This window comes from Mobula hypostoma, chromosome 7, assembly GCF_963921235.1.
Source record: "Mobula hypostoma chromosome 7, sMobHyp1.1, whole genome shotgun sequence".
In the NCBI taxonomy this organism is placed as follows: domain Eukaryota; kingdom Metazoa; phylum Chordata; class Chondrichthyes; order Myliobatiformes; family Myliobatidae; genus Mobula; species Mobula hypostoma.
Genome location: NC_086103.1, coordinates 168,073,415 through 168,096,536, shown reverse-complemented (window position 1 = coordinate 168,096,536; position 23,122 = coordinate 168,073,415). Strand labels below are relative to the sequence as shown.

The 23,122-nt window shown below is 40.6% G+C and overlaps 1 protein-coding gene and 1 long non-coding RNA gene across 8 annotated transcripts in view; one reads left to right on the top strand and one right to left on the bottom strand.

Annotated features, from left to right (window-relative positions):
• Positions 1–5,481: 5,481 nt before the first annotated feature.
• LOC134349079 (uncharacterized) lies at positions 5,482–9,496 on the bottom strand. Its single transcript, XR_010018582.1, has 3 exons — positions 9,353–9,496; positions 5,889–6,116; positions 5,482–5,741 (listed from the first exon to the last, which is right to left on the bottom strand). It is a non-coding gene; the product is annotated as an uncharacterized LOC134349079 (long non-coding RNA).
• A 125-nt stretch (positions 9,497–9,621) lies between these two features.
• The window catches only part of herc2 (HECT and RLD domain containing E3 ubiquitin protein ligase 2), a 240,637-nt gene continuing 227,136 nt past the window's right edge, over positions 9,622–23,122 (top strand). For all 7 annotated transcript variants that reach the window (XM_063054516.1, XM_063054512.1, XM_063054515.1 and 4 more), the window contains exon 1: positions 9,622–9,922. In XM_063054516.1, coding sequence (XP_062910586.1) covers positions 9,851–9,922 — 72 coding nt within the window. In that variant the 5' untranslated portion in view covers positions 9,622–9,850. The remainder of the gene's footprint in view (positions 9,923–23,122) is intronic.

Here is a 23,122-nt window from a genome sequence, read left to right as displayed (position 1 = left end):
CAGCCAGGCGATCAGACTTTCCGAAGTGAGGATGTGGAATAGCATTGTAGGCATTCTTGATGGTGGTGTAACAGTGATCCAGTCTGTTGTTTCCTTTGGTACTGAAAGTGAGTTGCTGATGATAATTATTTAGTGATTTGTTTAGGCTGGCCTGGTTAAAATCTCCCAAAATGATGGTGAAGCCGCCAAGGTGTGCTGTTTCATGCATGCTAATCCCATTGCTCAGATCATCTAAAACCTGTTTGGCATTGGCCTGAGGTGGAATGTACACTGGTACTAAAATGATTGCAGAAATCTCCAGCGGCAGGTAAAATGGACAACACTTAATTGTGAGATATTCCAGGTCTGGTGAGCAGAATTGAGACACACTGATACATTTGTGCACCAAGAGTTGATCATGAAGCATACACCTTCACCGCTGCTTTGGAGAGACTTCAGAGTCAATCATGACGATGTATAGTAAACCCGCCAATCTGAATTGCTGCGTCCGGCACGGAAGAGATTAACCAGGATTCTGTGAAACAAAGGACGCACGCGGTCCTAATGTGCCCCTGATACAGCTCACTAGCTGTAAGATTTTCGATTTTATTAACTAGAGACTGTACGTTTTCAGCAAGATAGTTGGTACAGAGAGTCTAAATCCCCGTTTCCTTAAACGCACTTGTGTCCCTGACCTGTAGACATATTTCCCACGTGGAATCCGGCCACAATCGGCATTGCTTCCGTTGGTTTTGGGCGACGATAATTTGTTCAATTGCATTAAGACATCTTCATTAGCTGTGCAGACCTTGGAAGCAGTTGTGATTCTCAGCTGTATCAGGCTGAAACGGGAATATTGAATCGTATCCATTGAGCATTGCTACTCAAGATCGCCGTTCCGTAAGTGACCCCAGAAGTGATCGATTGAATCGATTTGTTAGTCTGCAAAGTGACTAGGCGCAGCTTTGCCACCCAGAAGGTGACAGGACGCCCTCACAGTTGTACTGAAGCCGAATTTCTGCAGTACTAGGGCAGTGGATTCAGTTTCAGAACAATGTATTTTTCAACAATCACGGCTATACGCTGACTTTGATTATAATGCTGAAAGTTACAGTCAAAGTAAGTTTATTATCAAGTACATACTGTGTATATCACCGTGCACCACCTTGAGAGTCCTTTTCTTGCAGGCATTTACAATAAAGAAATACAATATAACTTGTGAAAAATTATACATAAATGAATATCTCTTCATTAAATTATCATTGGAAATTATGAGTTAGGTGGTTAGACAGGAGCCAATGTCTCTTAGCGGCTATTATTTATCTTTACAATAGGGGAAATTTGAGGATTTTTATAGTTAAAGGCATATGTTCACCACTTTAAAAAAAGGAATTCAAAATTTACAGCTGGTTGAAAACTCTGGAGTCTTCATTTGGAGAAACTAAGGCGATGATTGGACTAAGATAAGAAACCAGCTGTTCAAGCAAAACCTCAAATTTACTTCTCTCCAGTTTGGCAGCCTTAAAAGGAAATGTGACAAGTAATTCCAAATCTGGTTACACAGTACTGCACAGTGGTCCAGACTCAATGGAATAACCATTTCACCCTAAAGTTGTACAAGCTTCCGCACAAAATGCTGAAAACTCCAAAAAGTTTAAAGTATGTAAATCCCATCTTTGCACGTGATATAAATTACATTAACATTTAAATCCATTTTTCTTAGATGAAAGAAGCTGATGTGGAAGACTCCAGTCACGTAGAGGACTCAGAAGATGGAAAGTTGCAAGGAGACCAGCAATAAATGAATTCTTTATCTGAGGCTTAAATCAATTGTATCCCAGGATACACAACAGCAGTATGTGTTAATTCACTGCCAGCGCGGCACTTGCTGAAGAATAGCCAATAACTATCAATCCCAAGGTCATTTAACTAAATGTTCTGCACTTTCTGTAACCGTTAACTATTCTAACTTCCAATAAAAATTATTTGCTCCTTAAAATTTTACAGTTATAGGAACAGGACCAATAATATCATATTACACAATATTTTACAGAAAGCAACTTGACATGATTGTTTGTTCCTTGTTTGGTTGAATGTGATGTGCTATTAGAAATACCTTATTCATGCTTCTATTAATAAATTACTTACAATAAACTCATTTCTTGGCTTAAAATTAAAAAAAAGATTTGGATGTATTTTGTGCAGAATATGAAGGATGTGTGAATATTTCAAACGGCAGGCCAGCGCAGGTATAGTTTAAAATAATAGGATGCTGAACTGAACCTCCAGTTACCCATAAAATAAAGCATAATATTAAATGTTGATTTTATCCGAACAGAGGCTAAGCACTCCATAAAAAGGAATAACAAACTGCAGGAAACTGTATAGAAGGACCATTAAACAACAACTGGAACTAGTGTTATCTGAATCTTTTGTTTTGTAGTTCGACCAATATCATTGCTTCCTTTTAGCCATTAGATAGTGAACAGTCTCATATTACTAAAATATGCCAATCCACTCATAGAAACATAGAAAACCTACAGGACAATACAGGCCCTTCAGTCCACAAAGCTGTGCCGAACATATCCTTACCTTAGAAATTACCTAGGGTTACCCACAGCCCTCTATTTTTATAAGCTCCATGTACCTATCCAGGAGTCTGTTAGAAGACTCTATTGTATCCGCCTCCACCACTGTCGTTGGCAGCCCATTCCATGCACTCACCGCATAAAAATCTTACCCCGACATCTCTGTGCCTACTTCCAAGCACCTTAACACTGTGCCCTCTCGTGCTAGCCATTTCAGAAGATTTGGAATCTTCTTCAGAAGATTTACACTCTTCAGAAGATTAGAGGAGCAAATTTTGTTACCTTGATTGGATGAAACTCCTACCTTTGAAAGGAATACAAGTTACATTAATATTCAAATCCCAAACACAAGAGATTATGCAGATGCTGGGAATCCAGAGCAACAAACACAAAAAGCTGGAGGAACTCAGCAGGTCAGGCAGCACTAATAGAAAGGAATAAACAGTCAACGTTTTGAGCTGAGACCCTTCTTCAGGACTGGATATGAAGGGGGAAGAAGCCAAAATAAGAAAGTAGGTGGGGGGAGGGGAAGAGTACAATAATGCTTTCTATGATGCATCAATAGAAATTCATTAAGGGCTGACAGGAACATCCAAATTTCTTTAAACCTCTGAGGAAGAAGAGGCATTGGTGAGCTTTCCTGGCTGTGACATTAACATGTTTGGATCAAGACAGGCTATTGGTAATGTTCACTGTTAAGAACTTGAAGCTCTTAACTTCAAGACCATTGAGGTGGACAGCAGTATGTGCACTGCCACTGTTCCTGAGTTAGTGAAAGGCTGTTTGTCATGACAGATGTCGCGAAACTCCCTACCTTGTTCCTCTACTACAACTCATCATTATTTCAGATATGGTATTATCATTTGGAAATTTGTAGATGGGAGTTAGAGCAGAATCTGGCTACGCAGTCATTAGTGTACAGGGAGTAGGGGACTGAAGACACAACCTTGTGGAACACCAATGTTTAGCATAATTGTGGCGGAAGTGTTGCTGCCTGTGCTTACTGATTGCAGTCTGTCAATAAGGAGGTCAAGATTTCATTTGTCGAGGGAGGTAGTGATTCCCAGGGTCCAAAGATTGCATTGATATCTTACACATAAAACCTTGTGGTTTGAAGGTCAATCATTCCAGTCCTAGGACAATAAATTTTCAGGGTAGTATCCCCAAGCCCAAACATCTGCATCCACTTTATCAAAGACCTTTCCTCCATCAAAAGGTTAACTGTTGCTGATGATTGTACAATGCTGAATTCCTGTTTCTCAGCAACTGAGAGGGCCCCTGCCTGCATGCAGCAAAACTCAGACAACACTCAGGCATTGGCTGGTAAGTGGCCAATGGCATTGCACAAGAGTTGGGAACATGTATTTCTCAATGAGAGACAGCACAACCCTTGATATTCAATGGCATTAGCCTTGTCACATCACCCATTAACATTATTGACTAGAAACTCATCTGGAGCAGCCCCATAAATATCATGGCCAAAAAGGGAGGCACAGACTACATCTAATGGGTTGGGAAGGGTGGGGTAACTCATTCCCCAACTTAAGAAGCATTTTTACTGTCTAACACCTTACACAATTCAGGTGTGTGAAGGAATGGTCTCCACGTGATTGGAAAATCGTTGCTCTAACTCTCAAGAACCGTTAAAGCACCAAGACATACCAGACCGTATCCCATCCGTAACGTAGTGCCATGAAATGCCCTAATGCAGCATGTGCACATAACAATTGCAGCTTAGAGGCTGAGATTTGAGCCATCATTGATTCATTCATGGAAGCATACAAGAACAAAGATCTTGCACTCAACTTCTACAAGACAAATATCTTCTCCTAACTGCCCTCACTTCACAGCTAACATTACCTTCCAACAATATAGGTTAATGGCAAGACCCTGGAGTTCTTGGATTAGGTACTTTATTAAATGTCATGAAAATGTACAACAGCTGGAATGTTACAGTGTGAGCAACTGCAAGTTTACTATAGTCCTGATGAGATCACACATGCACTGTACAATTCAGGAATAGTATATGAGCTTTGGAGAAATGCACCAGAGATTTACCATATACTTTAGAATCAGAAAGTTATTATCCTGTTTACACATGTTGTGAAATTTAGTCCAACAAATAAAAAAATTGCTATAAATTACTAACATAATTAAAAAAAGAATTTGTGAAAAAAAGAGAGGAAAAAATGAGCTAGTGTTCATGGGTTCATGAACCATTCAGGAATCTGATGGCAGAGAGGAAAAACTGTTCCTAAAATTTTGAGTGTGTGTCTTCAACCTCCTGTGTCTCCTCCTTGATTGTAGTACTGAAGGCATGTGCTGTATGGTGACGGTCCCTAATGATCAATGATACTTTCTTCAGGCATTGCCTATTGAAGATGAAGAGAAGAGTAGAAAGTGGATTCACTTTCAGTGACTACAAGTCATGTTCTCAGTATTAATTATTATTATTTTGTATTTGCATAGATCGTCTTCTTTTGCACATTCTTATTTTGTGTCAGACTTTGATGGTGTGTAGTTTCTCATTGATTCTATTGTATTTATTTGTTTTACTGTGAACACACACACACACTTCGATAATAAATTTATTTTGATCTTCGATATCTTCAAGGTGATGGAGCTGCCTGAGTTTACAACTCTGCAGCTTTTTCTGATTCTGTGCTCTGCCATCTCCATAACAAATTGTGATACCACCAGTCAGAATGCTCTCCACAGTATATCCGTAGAAACCTGCTGGAGTCTTTGGCGACATAAAACTTACCTTGACTTTTAGGATAAATTGCCGAAAGATTACATCAAATAAGATTTCACTTAAAATTTGCAGGGTGATTAGCTGAAGGCTTTCAAGAAAAGGAGGACAAAGGTAGAAAACAATATGTATTAACGGGGAAGTCAAAGGAAGCAATGTCTAAATATTACAGTTGAGTCTTTAATGAGTAAAGGTGTGAAATACTATGCAAACAAAGATTAATAGAAATTTGTAATTCGCTTCCACAGGTAGCATTGGTGCTACACCAACAGTAGTTTTAAAGCTGAGATTGATAGCTTTCTTAAATACCGAAATACAGGACATTTAGGAATATGAGAAACAGGAAGGTATATGATCATAGATCAGCCATAATGCTGTGTTCATGCCGAATAGTAAACTTGTCTTTTCCAGTTGCTATGTTCCTGTGAAGACAAAAATCAGACAAAACTAGAAACAGTAAACCTTGGAAATATTCAGTGGGTTACGCTGAATGAAAGAGAGTTAGTATTTCAGGTTAATGACTTTACATCAAAACAAGAAAAAGTTTGAGGAAAAACAGACACACTCACCTGAAGCCTTTTATGTTCCTTGCTGAACATTCCAAAACAGCTTACAACCAATGAAATGCTTTTGAAATGTAATTTCCAGTATAATGATGGAGATAAATAAATCAACTGTACTGGGATGGCAGTCTAGAATTTTGTTCTTTAATCTCTGGAATTGGATATGAAACCACAACCTTCTGACTCAGATTCTGTGAGAGTCATCAATTCAACCACAGGTAATGTCACTCCACTCTTTAAGAAGGAAGCAGAATAACATTGTTTACATTTACATGACATCATTTATTATATTGTAATTGTCCTTTACTGTGCCTATTGTCTTGTTTATTAATTATTGTACTGTCTTGTACTGTTTTGCGCACTTTATGTAGTCCCACGTAGGTCTGAAGTCTAAAGTAGTTTTGTGTTGTTTCAGGTAGTCTTGAGTAGTTTTGTGTTGTTTCATATAGCACCATGGTCCTGGAGGAACGTTGTTCCGTTTTTACTGTGTACTGTACCAGCAGATATGGTTGAAATGACAATAAAAGCCACTTGACTTGATAAAGGAAATTATAGGCAAGTTAGCCTAACCTCAGTGGTTGGGAAGATGTTAAGAGTCCATTGTTAAGGATGAGGTCTCAGGGTACTTGAAGACACATGATAAAATAGACAGCAGTCAGCATGGTTTCATTAAGCCTTAATGGTTAAGGGAAATTCTTGCTTGACAAATCTGCTGGAATTATTCGAGGTAATAACAAATAGGATAGACAGATTGGTGGGTGTTGTGTACTTGGATTTTCAGAAGGCCTTTAACAAGGTGCTGCACATGAGGCTGCTTAACAAGAGGCCATGGTATTATAGGAAAGATACTAGCATGGATAAAGGATTGTCAGCAGGCAGAGTGGGAATTAAGGGAGCCTTTTCCGATTGGCTGTCGGTGACTAGTGGTGTTACTCAGGGACCAGTGTTGAACTGCTTTTTATGTTATATGTGAATGATTTGGATGATGGAATTGATGGCCTTTTGGCCAAGTTTTCAGACAATATGAAGATAGGTGTAGGGTTAGGTAGTGTTAAGGAAGCAGGGAGTTAGCAGAAGGACTTGGGGGAATGGGCAAAGAAGTGACTGATGGAATACAGTGTTAGGAGAAAATTCAATAATTTGAAGTGCAAAGGGACTTGGGAGACCTCATGCAGAATTCCCCAAAGGTTAACTTGCAGGCTGAGTTGATGGTGAGGAAGGCAACAGCAATGCTACCATTCATTTCGAGAGAACTAGAATTTAAAAGGAAGGAAATGATGCTGAGGTTTTATAAAGCACTGGTGACGTCTCACTCGGAGTACTGTGTACTTTGGGCTCATCTGAGAACAGATGTACTGACCTTGGAGAGGGTTCACAGGAGCTTCATAAGAATGATTCTGGGAATGAAAGGGTTATTGTATGAGCAGCACTTGATAGCTCCAGGCCTGTACTCCCTGAAGTTTAGAAGAATGAGGGGAGACCTCAGTGAAACCTATTGAATGTTGGAACGCCTAGATAGAGTGGATGTGGAGATTATGTTTCCAATAGTGGGGGAGTCTAAGACCAGAAGTAACAGAGGGTCATCCGTTTAGAATGGATATAAGGAGGAATTTCTTTAGCCAGAGCATGGTGAATCTGTGGAATTCATTGCCATAGGCAGCTGTGAAGGCCAAGTCATTGGGTTTATTTAAGACGGATGTTGATAGATTCTTGATTAGTCAGGGCATGAAGGGTTACAGGGAGAATGGGGTTGAGAAGGAAAATGGATCAGTCATGATGAAATGGCAAGCAGACTAGATGGGCTGAATGGCCTAATTCTGCTACTGTGTCTCATGGTCTTTGACAGGCAGTTGAGATTAAATTACAAAAGAGATGCTCGAACGCAATGGAAAAATAGAGTATTTGCAGGAATAGTAATATCATCTTCTGTCATTGAACTAAAATAAAAAATACAAATGAGAGTAGGTCAGCCAAAAAATCAGCCAGTTAAAACTTCGACAAATATATAAAATGGTAGAGATCAGCTAAAATAAACATTAACCCTGAGACTATGAGACTGGGAAATAAACATCAGGCGAGACATTGAAAAAATATTTTGCACATTTTCATAGTACAAGGCACCAAAGGCATCCCAGTAAGTGTAGAAAATCTGGGGCAAAAGAGGAGAGCTTAAAGCAGTAAATATCACCAGACAAGAGATACCAGCAAACTAATGGTACTAGGGGAGCTTGATGACCTGCATCCTAGAGTGCAGAGAAAGTGATGAAGAAATAGTGGATGGAATCTAGAGGCTAAATAAATGTATTGCAAAAATGATGAAATCTAGTTTTAGGGAATATAGAAAATCATAATGCAATCACGATGAGTTAATGTGGCTTTTGGAAAGAGAAAGAGTGTTTTAATGCAATTATCCCAGGTTTATAAGAGTACAATAAGCAGGGTGGATCAAGAGAGACCAAATAGATGTACTGAGTCTGAATTTTCAGAAACCACTCGGAAAGCTACCATATAAAAGATTATTAGCCATGGTAAGAGCTTATGACATTTTAGGGTAATATATTAGCACAGAAAGAAGACTGGCTCACTATCGGAAAACAGAGTTGGGCTAATTGGATTATTTTTATGCTGGCAAACGGTTACTGTTGATTTGTCATGAGGATCGATCAGTATTATTGGTAATGTAGACAGAAAAAGCAAGGATATTGTAGCCAGATTTGCTAATAATATTCAGCAAATTTGCTGCAATATCCTTGTGCAACAGCGTGTTGTGAGTTCACAAAGACTAAGACGCAGAAAGTGACAGATCTTTTAAAGTTTCTAACCACAAGGACTGAGGTTTCATTTGCGCGAAATATTCAAATCCGAGATCAATTTTGGTAATTGGTAATGCTGTCACATGTATTGATTTTACAGTGGAAAACTTTGCTTTGAATGCCATCTCGCAAATCATTGCAAATATAAGTGCATTCAGAGAGTACAAAACAGAAAAGTAAAAAACAGAATGCCGAATATATGCTGCAGACACAGAGAACGTGCAATTCAGGTCGACAAATAGGGCGCAAAATTAAGTATATTGAGACATCGAGTGTTCATCTTTATTGTACAAGAGGTTCATTCAAGAGTTTTATAAGAGCAGGATAGTTTTTGAGCCTGGTGTCTCTAGCTGGCACATCTCTGCCCCATGGAAGAGAGAAGTCAGATTCGTTGAGGGTGGGGGGTTCTGCTTTAGTAGGGCGAGGTGGTGGCAAGGTAACAACTCTACCTCAGCCTTCTGAATTCGGCATGGGCACACAGAGAGCCGAGTAGCCGCCTCTTCTGCTTCTATAAAGCGAGTGAAGGAATATTTAGCAAGGGATGCTGGTTATCTATTTTGGTAATAAAAATCGAAAAGCAGATTATTCTTTAAATGGACAAAGAAAGTGAACAAACACAAGAGAATCTGCAGATGCTGCATATCTGGAGCGACAGACCTGTCCTGTTGAAGGGTCTCGGCCCGAAACGTCGACTGTTTATTTATCTCCATAGATGCTGACTGACCTGCTGAGTTTCCCCAGCTCTTTAAGCGCGTTTGGTCTGGATCTCCCAAAGCCTGCGACACGCTTTCAGGAAGTCACGCCCCCGACCGCCGGAGCCGCTGGCTCAATTGGTTCAAAGGATGGCAGCGGTCCGCGATTGGATTGGACGGCGGTGGCTGTCACTCCGGGTGACGTCGGCGCGTCGTTGCTAATGGCCGCTGCAGTCCCGTGTGGTTGCTTTCTACTTCCTGGACTAGGAGGGGAGGGGAGCGAGGAGCCGAGCGGAGGGAGGAATTAGGTTTTTATGGTGTGCGGGAGGAGAAGGCGCTCTTCTGAATGATCGCACAGGACGGTTGGAATCTCTGCAGATGGCGACGGGTTTCCGATTATAATAATGCGTGTGCTTTTCCCCTGCTCTCCTTCTCTTTGGCATTGAAGATCTGAGGCAGGAAGATGCCTTTCGAGAGATTCTGCCTGGCAGCGCAGGCTCGCTTCGATTCAAAGTGGCTGAAGACGGATTTGCAGGTATTAAAATTAAATAGGTAATTATTTTTAGCATGTTTCTGTGCGCGCATGTGTTTGTCTGAGAATGATGCGGGTTAATATAATTGCGACCGTCTCCTGAAAGCTTGCGATTTGAAATAAGGGGAGTAATGCGATTGGGATGATGTATTTCTTGCTGGGTGTGTGGGTGAGGGATGCAGAGGGATTATTGCAGTGTGTCATATTGTTAGTCTCTTTTTCGCGCAAACACCCCTCAATCTGAAACACTGACTTCTTTCTTCTTATCTCCTTAATTTTCAAGGATGCAAATCCGGCATTAAGATAGGACAATGCATTTGCTTTAAGAAATGCACAGATGTGTCTCTATAAAATCTTCGTATTGTCTTGAGTGCAATTTGGTTCTGATTGGGGTGTGTGTCATCATAACTGATGATTACTGGTACTGAAATATTATACTGTATTCCAAAGATCAGTATGTACTCTCACTTCGGCTTGGAGTATTTAAAGAATAATATTGATATCAATAAACTTGTGCTACATTATAGTAGTTTTTTAGATTTTTAAGTAGACCTTTTATGGTGGTTCTGTTAGTGTTCTTTTGTTAAAAAAATCTCATTAATTGTGCTGAACCAATTATGTCGTAGCAGCTTTCAAATTCTTTTTAGTCCATAGTCAACTTGTTTCTTGAAGCAGTGTTGTTTATTTGGAGGGAAGGGGAAGCATCAGAGGGAAAAAAAGGGACTAGATGGTCATTTCAACTGAAGTAGATGCTGAAAAAAAATGTATAATTTGTAAAGTAAAATAATATTAGGAATTTATAAGATACATTATATGCTGAACATTGTTTGAATAACAGGATATTGATTTAATCTGTACATGTTGAATGTCAAGCTCATTTATATAAATCAGGAAAGATCAACTGAGTATATGCTCATCCCCATAGAAAAGGGAAAAGACTTGTGATTGGATTGTGAATCTGTATTACCTTATTTGCTTCTGTGTTGGAAGTTTTGGTATTTTAGTGTTTGATGTCTGGTTATGGACTAAGCTGTGTACATAAGCTGGTTATGGACTAAGAAAAATGTATGCAGAGGAAAATATTGAATTGTGCTGCTAATAATAACATAGGAGGAAATTGTTAGGTCAAGTCAGTCTGTGGTTTATTCCAAATGTATGCCCCTTCTGCAGTTTCCCTTTATTCCCATTTCTCCATGTGTCCATCTAGTTATTTTTAAATGTCAACAAACTCACAATGACTGAATCAAGACATTCCACATATTGAAGAAAGAATTTTTTCACTTAATAAAGAAAGATTTTAATAAAAATATTTCTGTTCTACATCTCAAATGTTTCTATTTATCTGTATTTTCTCATTCCAATCCTTGCAATCATTCGAAAAATGATATTGAGGGAGCTGAAAAGACAAACCCATGGTAACTGCAGGTTTTCTTGTAAAGTTTCTGTGTTTCAACAAACAGTGAACTTGTAGGATCTTTAATGGTGCAACCTCTATTAAGAGACAAAAAGCATACTTTTTGTTGTTGAAAGACTTGGAGAGGTTTTAAGAGGGATGATTCATAGCTAAACCAAAGAGTGGTTTACAGTCTTCCAGTTGGCGAAATCTGTGGTAAGGATACAGATTTGGGACTAAACTTCGTTGTTTAGGGTTACGAAGGTTGAGCATGATGTGGTGTGTATATGAAAGTGCAGCGTTAAAGAGGAAGCAAGTTGAGAAGCAAGACTGAAAATTGTTACAGCGGTAGGATGGAATGGAATTAGAGAATGACTTGCAGTTCATGAAGCATTTTGAAATCTGAATGCTGAATGTTGGCTGGTGATGGAAGCTAATGGATGTTAATTAGTGGTTGGACTTGGTATAACAATGGAATTGTAATAGTAGACAAAAATGGAAGTGGGATGGATTACTGGAAATCAATTCATCTCAGAAAATGAGCAAAAATGTTATCTATTTTTTTCAGTGGTGAGATCCTGAGATTTCACCAGCATCTGGTGTCTTCATCCAAAACAATGCCGGAAGGAATGGTAACTTAATTTCAGAATCAGACTTAATATTACTGGCATATGTCGTGAAATTTATTGACTTTGAGGCAGGAGTACAGTGCAGTACATAATAGAGAGCAAAGCCTGTGAATTACAGAAGTATATATAAGTTACATTAAGTAGTGCAAAAATACAGATTTAGAAAAAGTATGCGGTAGTGTCCATGGGTTCAATGTCAATTCAAAAATCTGATGTCAGGGGGGAAGAATCTGTTCCTGAATCATTGCATGTGTACCTTCAAGCTCCTGTACCTCCTTCCTGATGGTAGCATTGAGAATAGAGCATGTTCTGGGTGATGGGGGTCTTTAATGATGGACGCTGCCTTTTTGAGGCATCGCTCCTTGAAAATGTTCTGGATACTACGGAGACTAGTGCCCATGATGGATCTGACTGAATTCTACTGATCCTTATTCGTAGGTGATCCGCAGTACAATTGATGTGTTAAGCAATGATACTGTTATGTTTTGTCCGTGGGGCTTTACTAACAAGCTGTAAACAAAGCTGTGTAGCTTTTTAAATTGATAATAAATTTGATATTTATAGACTTTGCTTTGTAATAACATTGGTTGGAAAAAAATTAATGCAATGGAATTCAAAGTAGATTTTTATACTTGTTCTGTTTCGTTTAGTTAGTGTTTTATCAGAATCCATTTATCGGGCCTGCAGACTTTGTCAATGTTGCCTTTGAAATTTCCCAATCACACATGTATATTTTTTGCCTCACTATAATACAAAATAAGATGATTGAGTTTGAAAGGGGTAGCTTGCTATTCTTCTAAGATTTTCAAAAGCTTGTCAATTGTTTTACAACCTGACAGTAATGTGATGGGATTTTTAGACCAGTTGCAAAGGAGGAAAGATTGAGAATGTAGATTATGACATCAGCTCTAAGTAAGATATTCTTTAGAGGTTATGCATTTTAAACAAATTTTATAGTCTTTTGTGCAGGATGAAAGCAAAGATATGTGGACGCTGAACACATTTTGTTGGGAGTAGAAGGATTTCTTTGTCTATGTTGTTAGTGCTCTGGATTATAAATGAGAGTATAGTCCTCCCAAAGAGGAATAAGTATTCTAAAGGCAAGATGACACAACCATGGCCAACAAGAGAAGTCAAAGCCAACATGAAGCCAAAGAGAAGGCACACAGTTTAGCAAAAATTAGTGGGAAGTTAGATGACTGGGAAGCTTTTAAAAACTTAAAAAAAAAGGCAACTAAAAAAAGTCATTGAAGGTAAAGATGGAATACGAGAGTGAGCTAGCCAGTAATATTAAAGAGGATACCAAAAGATTGGATATCGGACTGCTGGGAAATGATGCTGAGAGGTGGTAATGGGGGACATGGAAATGGTGGACGAACTGAGTAAGTATTTTGCATCAGCTTTCACTGTGGAAGACACTAGCAGTATGGAGGAAGTTCCAGGTGTCAGGGTGTGAAGTGTGAAGTTACCATTGCTAGAGAGAAGATTCTTGGGAAACTGAAAAGCCTGAAAGGTCTATGCACTGGTGAGGAGTATTGAGCAGTTTTGGGTCCCTTATCTGAGAAAACGTGTGCTGAAACTGGAGAGGATTCAAATGAGGTTCACAAAAAGATTTCTAAGATTGAATTGCTTGTCAAGTGAAGAGTGTTTGATGGCTCTGGGCCTGTATTCACCAGGATTCAGAAGAATGAGGATTAATCTAATTGAAACCTATTGAATGGTGAAAGGCTGTGATAGAGTGGATGTGGAGAGGATGTTTCCTATGGTGGAAGAGTCTAAGACCAGAGAACACAGCCTCAGAATAGAGGGGTCTCCTTTTAGAATGGAGATCAGGAGGAATTTCTTCAGCCAAAGAGTGGTGAATCTGTGGAATTCTTTGTCATAGGCAGCTGTGGAGGCCAAGTCTTTATGTATATTTAAAGCAGAAGTTGATAGATTCTTGATTGGTTAGGACATGAAGGGAAAATGGGAGAAGGCAGGTGATTTGGGCTAAAGCAACATGCACAACACGCTGGAGGAACTCAGCAGGTTGGGCAGCATCCGTGGAAACGAAACGTCAATGTTTCGGGCCGAGACCCTTCGTCAGGACTGAAGAGGGAGGGGGCAGGGGCCCTATAAAGAAAGTGAGGGGAGGGTAGGAAGGAGAAGGCTGGTAGGTGCCAGGTGAAAAACGGGTAAAGGGAGAGATCAAGGTGTGGGGGAGGGGAAGCAGGGAGGGGATAGGCAGGAAAGGTGAAGAAGGAATAGGGGAAAGGTGATTTGGGCTGAGAGGAAAATTGGATTGGTGGTGATGAAATTGCAGAGCAGACTCGATGGGCCAAATGGCATAATTCTGCTCCTATATCTTACAGTCTTATGGTCTCTGAACTCTAGCTCATTTTATGAAGAAGCTTAAATATTTTCTTAAGCATTACTTGTCTGAGAAAAATCTTTGATTTAACTTATAGTCCAATATTTTTTCTATTTTCATAATCCTAACAGTATATAGAATGTGAGGTCAACTTATCAAAGGATCTGATGTCTCAAAGCTAAAATTTTAGATTCATATTTATTAATTGCATATATACCGAAACATGCAGCAAAATGCATTAACAACCTGATGGTGTGCAAGGGGCATCCTGCAAGTGTTGCCATATATTCTGGCGCCCATATAGCGTGCCCACCATGCTTGGCAGAACACAACAAAACTGATCATACCTAGTGACCAATCAACAAAACAACAACAGCAAAACAAGTCCTGTTCCTCTCCCTCATCCACCCGCACACATTCATAGTCCTCTAACTCCAGGACAGACCATCTTCCGCCTGCAATGGACTCATGGATTTGCAGACACTGGACCTTTGGCTTCCTCAGGGGACGTGCAGAGGTTTGCAGACTCAGGATCTAGCTATGGTGCCTTGACTTCTGGACCTTGATCGACCTTCAGGCTTTGATTTGATTCGTATAACTGCAGAAGTACCTAAATACTTGAGGATACAACACTAAACTGAGATAATTTAATTTCTTTAGATGCAAATTTGGTTTTGATGCAGTTACAAAAATGTGTAGGGTTTCATCAATCCTTGTGTGATTTTCAAAAATCTTGTTTCTACATTGTGATTTTTCCCAATTACTTATCACCTGTATTTCTTTCACAAGCGGTCATGTTGTGAATGCATTGTCTGCACAAGCAGATGCAGTTGTGAGGTAGGCTAACAAATTTTCAGGTGTAGATTGCTCACACATTTGTCAGTTCTTCTAGATGATTGGTAATGACTAAAGAGTTTTCTCTGAGGTTTGACTATCTTTTGGTAAATGGTGGCTGGAAGGAAATGGAAAGGATCCATAATGTCAGTGTTGGCTTGAATTATGTATAAATAATGTGGACTGATTCTTCCAAATGGACTGATTTTGTTCTATATATCAAAAAGGACATTTGTCGTTGCCACAGATCAGGATATTTTGAGATAGACAAAATAAAGTGACAGGACTGAGGGGCATGCAAGTGCTTGTCACATAAATCTGTTTGAGGAACAGGATTAATGATAACTTGGAATGGCAGGGACTAATCAGATAGTCATCATGACTTTGGTCAGACAGAATCTGCCTTTGACAGTCTCAATGAATTTTTGACTTGAGCTCAGCACCCCTACTGGGATTTAGGCCATCTACAGCAGTTCGACCGAGTCCTCTGTCCTGGCCCAGTTGTACTCCATCTTCAAAGATCCTTCCTCTCCCAGAGATGAGGTCTTTGGAGCTTCTGCTGGTGTTTCTGTAGCTCTGGGTTTTTATGGGATGAGATTGCCCTCCTCCTCTGACAGCCGGGTTTGGAACCGTCCAGGACAGAGTTGAATGAAGTTTTGATCAGGGCAGTCAGTCAAGGAGGTTTTGTGGAGAGGCCAGGTTTGTTTTTCTGGGAATGGAGGAAATTAAGTTTGGATATGATTGAGATAGATAAAATTATTATGAGTTTAGAGAGAGTAGACTGTAGAAGATGTCTCCTTATATGAAAAGTAAATAAAACTGAACAACATACGTTTAGGGTAAGGAATAGAATCTGAATCAGGCTTAGAAGGTCTGGGAGGTTAACTTAGTGCTAGGCAATGGGATTAATACAGATGGGTGTCCACTGGTCAGCATGGATGGAGTGGGCCGATTGGCCAGTTTCCATGCTGTGCAACTCTTTGATTTGTGCATTGTATGTCATGGTGTGGCGGGTAATCCATGGCTTAATTTCACATGCAGAAATGTGATAAATTGGTAAAGGAAGCACCGCAGGAATCTATTGGAATTGCAATCTCAAATATGTGTACTATTGTGAACATTGTATTGTTAAAAATATTCCTTTAAAAGTTAGCAATTTAAATGTTTTTGTACTGCAGGTTAAACATGGTATACATATTTTAAAGTCCATAGAACTTCTAGTGATCAGTTGAGTTTTTCAAGTCTGAATTTAACTGATCAAATTCAATTCATTTCCTCTGTGTGTTTGTCTCCATTTTTTATATTGTTTAACACTTAAATTATTAATTTCTATTTTATGAAAGGTAGTTTAATTGTAGGAGTAGTAGAGTAAATAGATGACTTTGTTATTCAATTCCTACTTGCGGTGCCGTGAAAAAAATATTCAGCCCCTACTATTTTCAAATTTTACTGTCTCATTTTACAAATTTAAAATATATTGAAGTAGGATTTTTGAGCTAATCTACAAAATATTGTGCATCATGTCAAATCAAAGGAAAAATTCTAAAACCTGTCAACAGTTTAGTAAAAATTAAAAAAAGCAAAAGTGTCAGGCTGAGAAATATTTGTAATTACTATGCTAACTTTCCTCAGGTGCAATGCTGTATATTTCCTTTTTAACTCATCCAATTTATTGACGTAAAAAATTAGAGGATCACCTGAATAAATACCGCCTCTCTCTGTAAGGTCCAACGGTACGGTAGACTTTCAACAGACCAAATCAAAATAAAGATAAAAGAGCATCCAAGGCAATTTGGGGAACTTATAATAGAGGAGCACAAATCTGGGGAAGGGAACAAGACTAGCTCAAAGGCACTTAACATACCTTGGAGCTCAGTGCAGTCCATCATGAAAAAGTGAAAAATATATCAAACCACAGTCACATTGCCCAGGTCAGCACTTGTAAGAGAGGCTGCCGTAATGCCAAATGTCACTGTGTGTGAGCTACAGAAGTGAGTGGCTGCAACTGGAGATGTAGTTCGTGGTTCCACAATCTCTAAAGGCACAAAAAGGGTATTTATGGAAGAGTGGCAAGGAAGAAGCTGTAGCTTTGGCAAAAAGCATATTATTGCCTGTGAAGACTTTGCAAAGTATCACTTAAAGGATACTGTAAAGAGGTGGAACAAGGTCCTGTGGTTGGATGTGACTAAAGTGGAACTTTTTGGCCTCAACTTTTAAGTGGTATGTGTGGTGTATGCGCATCAACCAGGTAACACCATCCCTACTCTTGAGTTGAGTTGTCAGATAAAGTCTTGAGTTGAGAGTTAAAGGGCAAAAGTTTAGGGGTAACATGAGGGGGAACTTCTTTACTCAGAGAGTGGTAGCTGTGTGGAATGAGCTTCCAGCAGAAGTGGTTGAGGCAGGTTCTATGTTGTCCTTTAAAGTTAAATTGGATAGATATATGGACAGGAAAGGAATGGAGGGTTATGGGCCGAGTGCAGGTCGGTGGGACTAGGTGAGAGTAAGAGTTCGGCACGGACTAGAAGGGCCGAGATGGCCTGTTTCCGTGCTGTAATAGTTATATGGTTATATGGTTACTGTAATCTGTCAGGATTGATGGGAAGATGAATGCTGGTAAATGCAGAGAGATCCTTGATATAAACCTGCCAACCGCTGCCAGAAAGCTTCAGCTGGGGAGGAAGTTTGTCTTTCAGCAGGTCAACGGCCCAAAGCACACTGCCAGAACAACCGTAGAGTGGCTTCAAATGCTGTGTACATACATCTACTGATGCTTCTGGACACATCTTCAGTGATGTTCCTGGAATTCTTGGGTGTTTCGGGTCTTTCAACATCATACAACCTCCTCCAGGTGACCCAGCCGGGGCTGATCGGACCCCAGCTTGTGTCCAGATGGCTAGCTACTTATAGACAATAGACAATAGGTACAGGAGTAGGCCATTCGGCCCTTCGAGCCAGCACCGCCATTCACTGTGATCATGGCTGATCATCCACTATCAGTATCCAGTTCCTGCCTTATCCCCATAACCTTTGATTCCGCTATCTTTAAGAGCTCTACCCATCTCTTTTTTGAAAGCATCCAGAGACTTGGCCTCCACAGCCTTCTGGGGCAGAGCATTCCATATATCCACCACTCTCTGGGTGAAAAAGTTCTTCCTCAACTGCGTTCTAAATGGCCTACCCCTAATTCTTAAACTGTGGCCTGTGGTTCTGGACTCACCTATCAGCGGGAACATGCTTCCTGCCTGCAGCGTGTCCAATGCCTTAATAATCTTATATGTTTCAATAAGATCCCTTCTTAGCCTTCTAAGTTCCAGAGTATACAAGCCCAGTCGCTCCAATCTTTTGACATATGACAGTCCCGCCATCCCGGGAATTAACCTTGTAAAACTACGCTGCACTCCCTCAATAGCAAGAATGTCCTTCCTCAAATTTGGAGACCAAAACTGCACACAGTACTCCAGGTGTGGTCTCAGGACCTCTTTGCTCTTATACTCAATTCCCCTTGTTATAAAGGCCAGCATGCCATTAGCTTTCTTCACTGCCTGCTGTACTTGCATGCTTGCTTTCAGTGACTGATGTACAAGAACACCTAGATCTCATTGTGCTTCCCCTTTTCCTAACTTGACTCCATTTAGATAATAATCTGCCTTCCCGTTCTTACCACCAAAGTGGATAACCTCACATTTATCCACATTAAACTGCATCTGCCATGCACCTGCCCACTCACCCAGCCTGTCCAAGTCACCCTGCATTCTCATAACATCCTCCTCACATTTCACACTGCCACCCAGCTTTATGTCATCGGCAAATTTGCTAATGTTACTTTTAATTCCCTCATCTAAATCATTAATATAGTAAACAGCTGCGGTCCCAGCACTGAACCCTGCGGTACCCCACTGGTCACCGCCTGCCATTCCAAAAGGGACCCGTTAATCGCTACTCTTTCTTTTCTGTCAGCCAGCCAATTTTCAATCCATGTTAGTAATCTACCGCCAATACCATGTGCCCTAATTTTGCCCACTAATCTCCTATGTGGGACTTTATCAAAGGCTTTCTGAAAGTCCAGGTACACTACATCCACTGGCTCTCCCTTGTCCATTTTCATAGTTACATCCTCAAAAAATTCCAGAAGATTAGTCAAGCATGATTTCCCCTTCGTAAATCCATGCTGACTCGGTCCAATCCTGTTACTACTATCCAGATGTGTCATAATTTCATCTTTTATAATTGACTCCAGCATCTTTTCCACCACTGACGTCAGGCTAACCGGTCTATAATTCCCTGTTTTCTCTCTTCCTCCCTTCTTAAAGAGAGGGACAACATTAGCCACCCTCCAATCCACAGGAACTGATCCTTAGAAACTGATAGAACATTGGAAAATGATTACCAATGCGTCCACGATTTCTAAAGCCACCTCCTTAAGTACCCTGGGATGCAGACCATCAGGTCCCAGGGACTTATCAGCCTTCAGACCCAACAGCCTATCCAACACCATTTCCTGCCTAATATAAATTTCCTTCAATTCATCCATTACCCTAGGTCCTTTGGCCACTATTACATCTGGGAGATTGTTTGTGTCTTCCCTAGTGAAGACAGATCCAAAGTATCTGTTCAATTCGTCTGCCATTTCCTTGTTCCCCATAATGAATTCATCTGCTTCTGTCTTCAAGGGCCCAATTTACGTCTTAACTATTTTTTTCCTTTTCACATACCTAAAGAAGCTTTTACTATCCTCCTTTATATTCTTGGCTAGTTTACCTTCGTACCTCATTTTTTCTCCGTGTATTGCCTTTTTAGTTACCTCCTGTTGCTCTTTAAAAGTTTCCCAATCCTCCGGCTTCCCACTCGTCTTTGCTATGTTATACTTCTTCTCTTTTATTTTTATACTGTCCATTACTTCCCTTGTCAGCCACGGCCTCCCCTTACTCCCCTTAGGATCTTTCTTCCTCTTTGGAATGAACTGATCCTGCACCTTCCGCATTATTCCCAGAAACACTTGCCATTGCTGTTCCACTGTCATCCCTGCTGGGGTATTGTGACTCCATGGCTCCCCTCTTTTGAGCCACAGCCATCTTGAGGCCCTCTCTGCCGCATCGGTGGTACTGCGGATGGCTCTCCTCTCTCCCTCGATGCCCAAATTGCTGAAGGCTCTAACTAAGGAACGGGCTGCAAATCCCCTACAACCAACCTCCACTGGGAGACACCTCTCCATCCAGCTTAAATAGTTACATTAAAAATAGTGCGAATCCCCTACAACCAACCTCCATGGGACAATTATTGTTGTCATGGCTTGCAGCTTCCTATTAACCTCTCCCTTCGCCGTTGCCTCCAGAATTTGGTTAGCATCTTCATCAAACTGCTTCCACAGTGAAGTCATGTTAGCTGCAGGCCATTTGATCCGCCTCCTGCTAGACTTCACGTTAGAGGGATTAGTTTGCAACACTTGGAGGTTTCGGGCACTACGGAAGAAAGTTCAAAGTAATTTTATTATTAAAGTATACATAAGTCACCATATACAATCCTGAAGTTCATTTACTTGCAGGTATATACACATAAATCCATAATGGAATAATAAATATCAATGAAAGACTGCACCAACTTGGGCATTCAACCAGTGTACGAAAGACAACAGACTGCAAATACAAAATGAAAGAAATAATAAATGAGCTATAAATATAAAGAACATGAAAAGTCTGAGAAAGTGGGTCCATAGGTTGTGGGAACATTTCATTGATGGGGCAAGTGAAGTTTGCCCCTTCGGTTCAAATGCCTGAAGATTGAGGAGTATTAACTGTTCCTGAACCTGGTGGTGTGAGTCCTGAGACTTCTGTACCTTCTTCCTAATGGCAATAGTGAGAAGAGAGCATGTCCTGGGTGGTAGGGGGTCTCTTGTGATGGATGCTGCTCTCTTGCAACAACACTCAGTGTAGGTGTGCTAAATGGTGGGGAGGGCTTTACCCGTGATGGACTGGGCCGACGTCACTTCTTTACATAGAATTTTTCATAACAGGCTGTGATGCAGTGGGTCAATGTATTCTCCACTGCACATCTATAGAAATTTGTCAGTATTTAAGATATGCAGAATCTTTGCAAACTCCCAAGGAAGTAGAGCTCTGCCGTCCTTTTTTTTTTGTAATTACACTTTTGTGCTGTGCCCAGGATGGGTCCTTGGAAATGATGACACCAAGGAATTTAAAGTTGCTGATCTTCTGCACCTTTGATCCTTCAATGACGACTGGCTTATGGGCCTCCTGGTTTCTTTGGTCTTGTTGGCATTGAGCAAGAGGTTGTTGTTGTACCGCTCAGCCAGATTTTCAGTCTCACTCTTATATGCCTATTTGTCACCATCTTTGATTCAGCCTACAACAGTGGTGTCATCAGCAAACTTGAATATGGCGTTGGAGCTGTGCTTAGCCACACGGTCATAAAGTGAGTAGAACAGGGGGCTAAGCACACAGCCTGGTGGTGCACCTGTGCTGATGTAGAGATGTTGCCAATCCGAACTGACTGTGGTCTGCAGTTGAGGAAATTGAGGATCAAATTGAAGCCAAAGTCTTGAATTTTATTGATTAGTTTTGAGGTGATGATGGTATTGAATGCTAAGCTGTAGTGGATAAAGAGACATCTTTGCTGTCCAGATGTTCTAGGGTTGAGTAAAGAGCCAAGGGGATGGCATCTGCTGCTCTAGTAGGTAAATTGGAGTAGATGTAAGTCACTTCTTCGGCAGGGGTTGATATGTTTCATTGCCCACCTCTTAAAACACTTCTTCACTGTGGATGTGATTGCTACTGGATGATAGTCATTGAGACAGATTGTCCCATTCATCTTAGATACCCATATGAGTGAAGCCTGCTTGAAGCAGGTGGGTACCTCAGGCTGCTGAAGTGAGAGGTTAAAGGTCTCAGTGAATGTTCCAGCCAGTTGACCAGCACGGGCCTTTTGTACTTGTCCAAGTACCTTGTCTGGGCCAGGTGTTTTTTGTGGGTTCACACTCTTTAAGGCTGTTTGCAGTTCAGCCTCAGAGACTGAAGTCACAGGATCATTGGGGTCTGTAGGAGTTTGTGATGGTTCTTCCACATTTTGACGGTCAAAGCGAGCATAGAGGGCATTGAGTTCATTTGGAAGTGAAGCCCTACTGTCGCCTTTTTCTCTTGATTTTACTTGTAAGAGGTGGTAGCATTCAAGCCTTGCTACAACTGTTGCGTATCCTTTGTTGATTCAAGTTAGTTCAAAATTGCCACTTCATCTGTGAGATGGCTTTCTGGAGATTGTACCTGGACCTCTTGTAACTTTATTGGTCACCAGACTTGAATGCCTCTGATCTGTCCCAAAGCTGACTGTGAATTTCATGGTTCATCCAGGGCTTCTGGTTAGGGAAGACTGAATGATTTTTTTGGGGATATATTCATCTACAGTTGTTTTTATAAGGCCATGACAACCAAGGTGTATTCATTCAGATCCAGAGATGAATCCTGGAACATGGACCAGTTCACCAACTCAAAGCAATGCCATAGCTGCCCCTCTGCCTCTGTGACTTCCTCTTTGTTGTCCTAATTTTTGGAACTTTGCTCTTTAGCCTCTGCGTCTATGCAGGTAGGAGAAGCTGAGCCAAGTGATCAGATTTCCCGAAGTGCGGTCTGGGCATTGAAAGGTAGGCATTCCTTATCTTAGTATAACAGTGGTTTAGTGTTTTGGGACTTCTGGTGCTACACGTTATATGCTGATGGTATTTGAGCAGTATTTTCATCAAACAAGTCTGGCTGAAGTCCCCTCCTTTGATTTGAAATGCATCAGGATGGATTGTCCTTTGTTTGGAGACGACATTATGCAGTACCTTAAGCGTTTGATTATAGTTGGCTGCAGGTGATGTGTAACCTCTGGTGAGAATCATGGATGAGAAGTCCTTAGGTAAATAGAATGGGCGGCATTTAATCATTACATGCTGAAGTTCAGAGGAACACAGTTCAATAACGCCTCCACGTAGGAGCACCATCAAA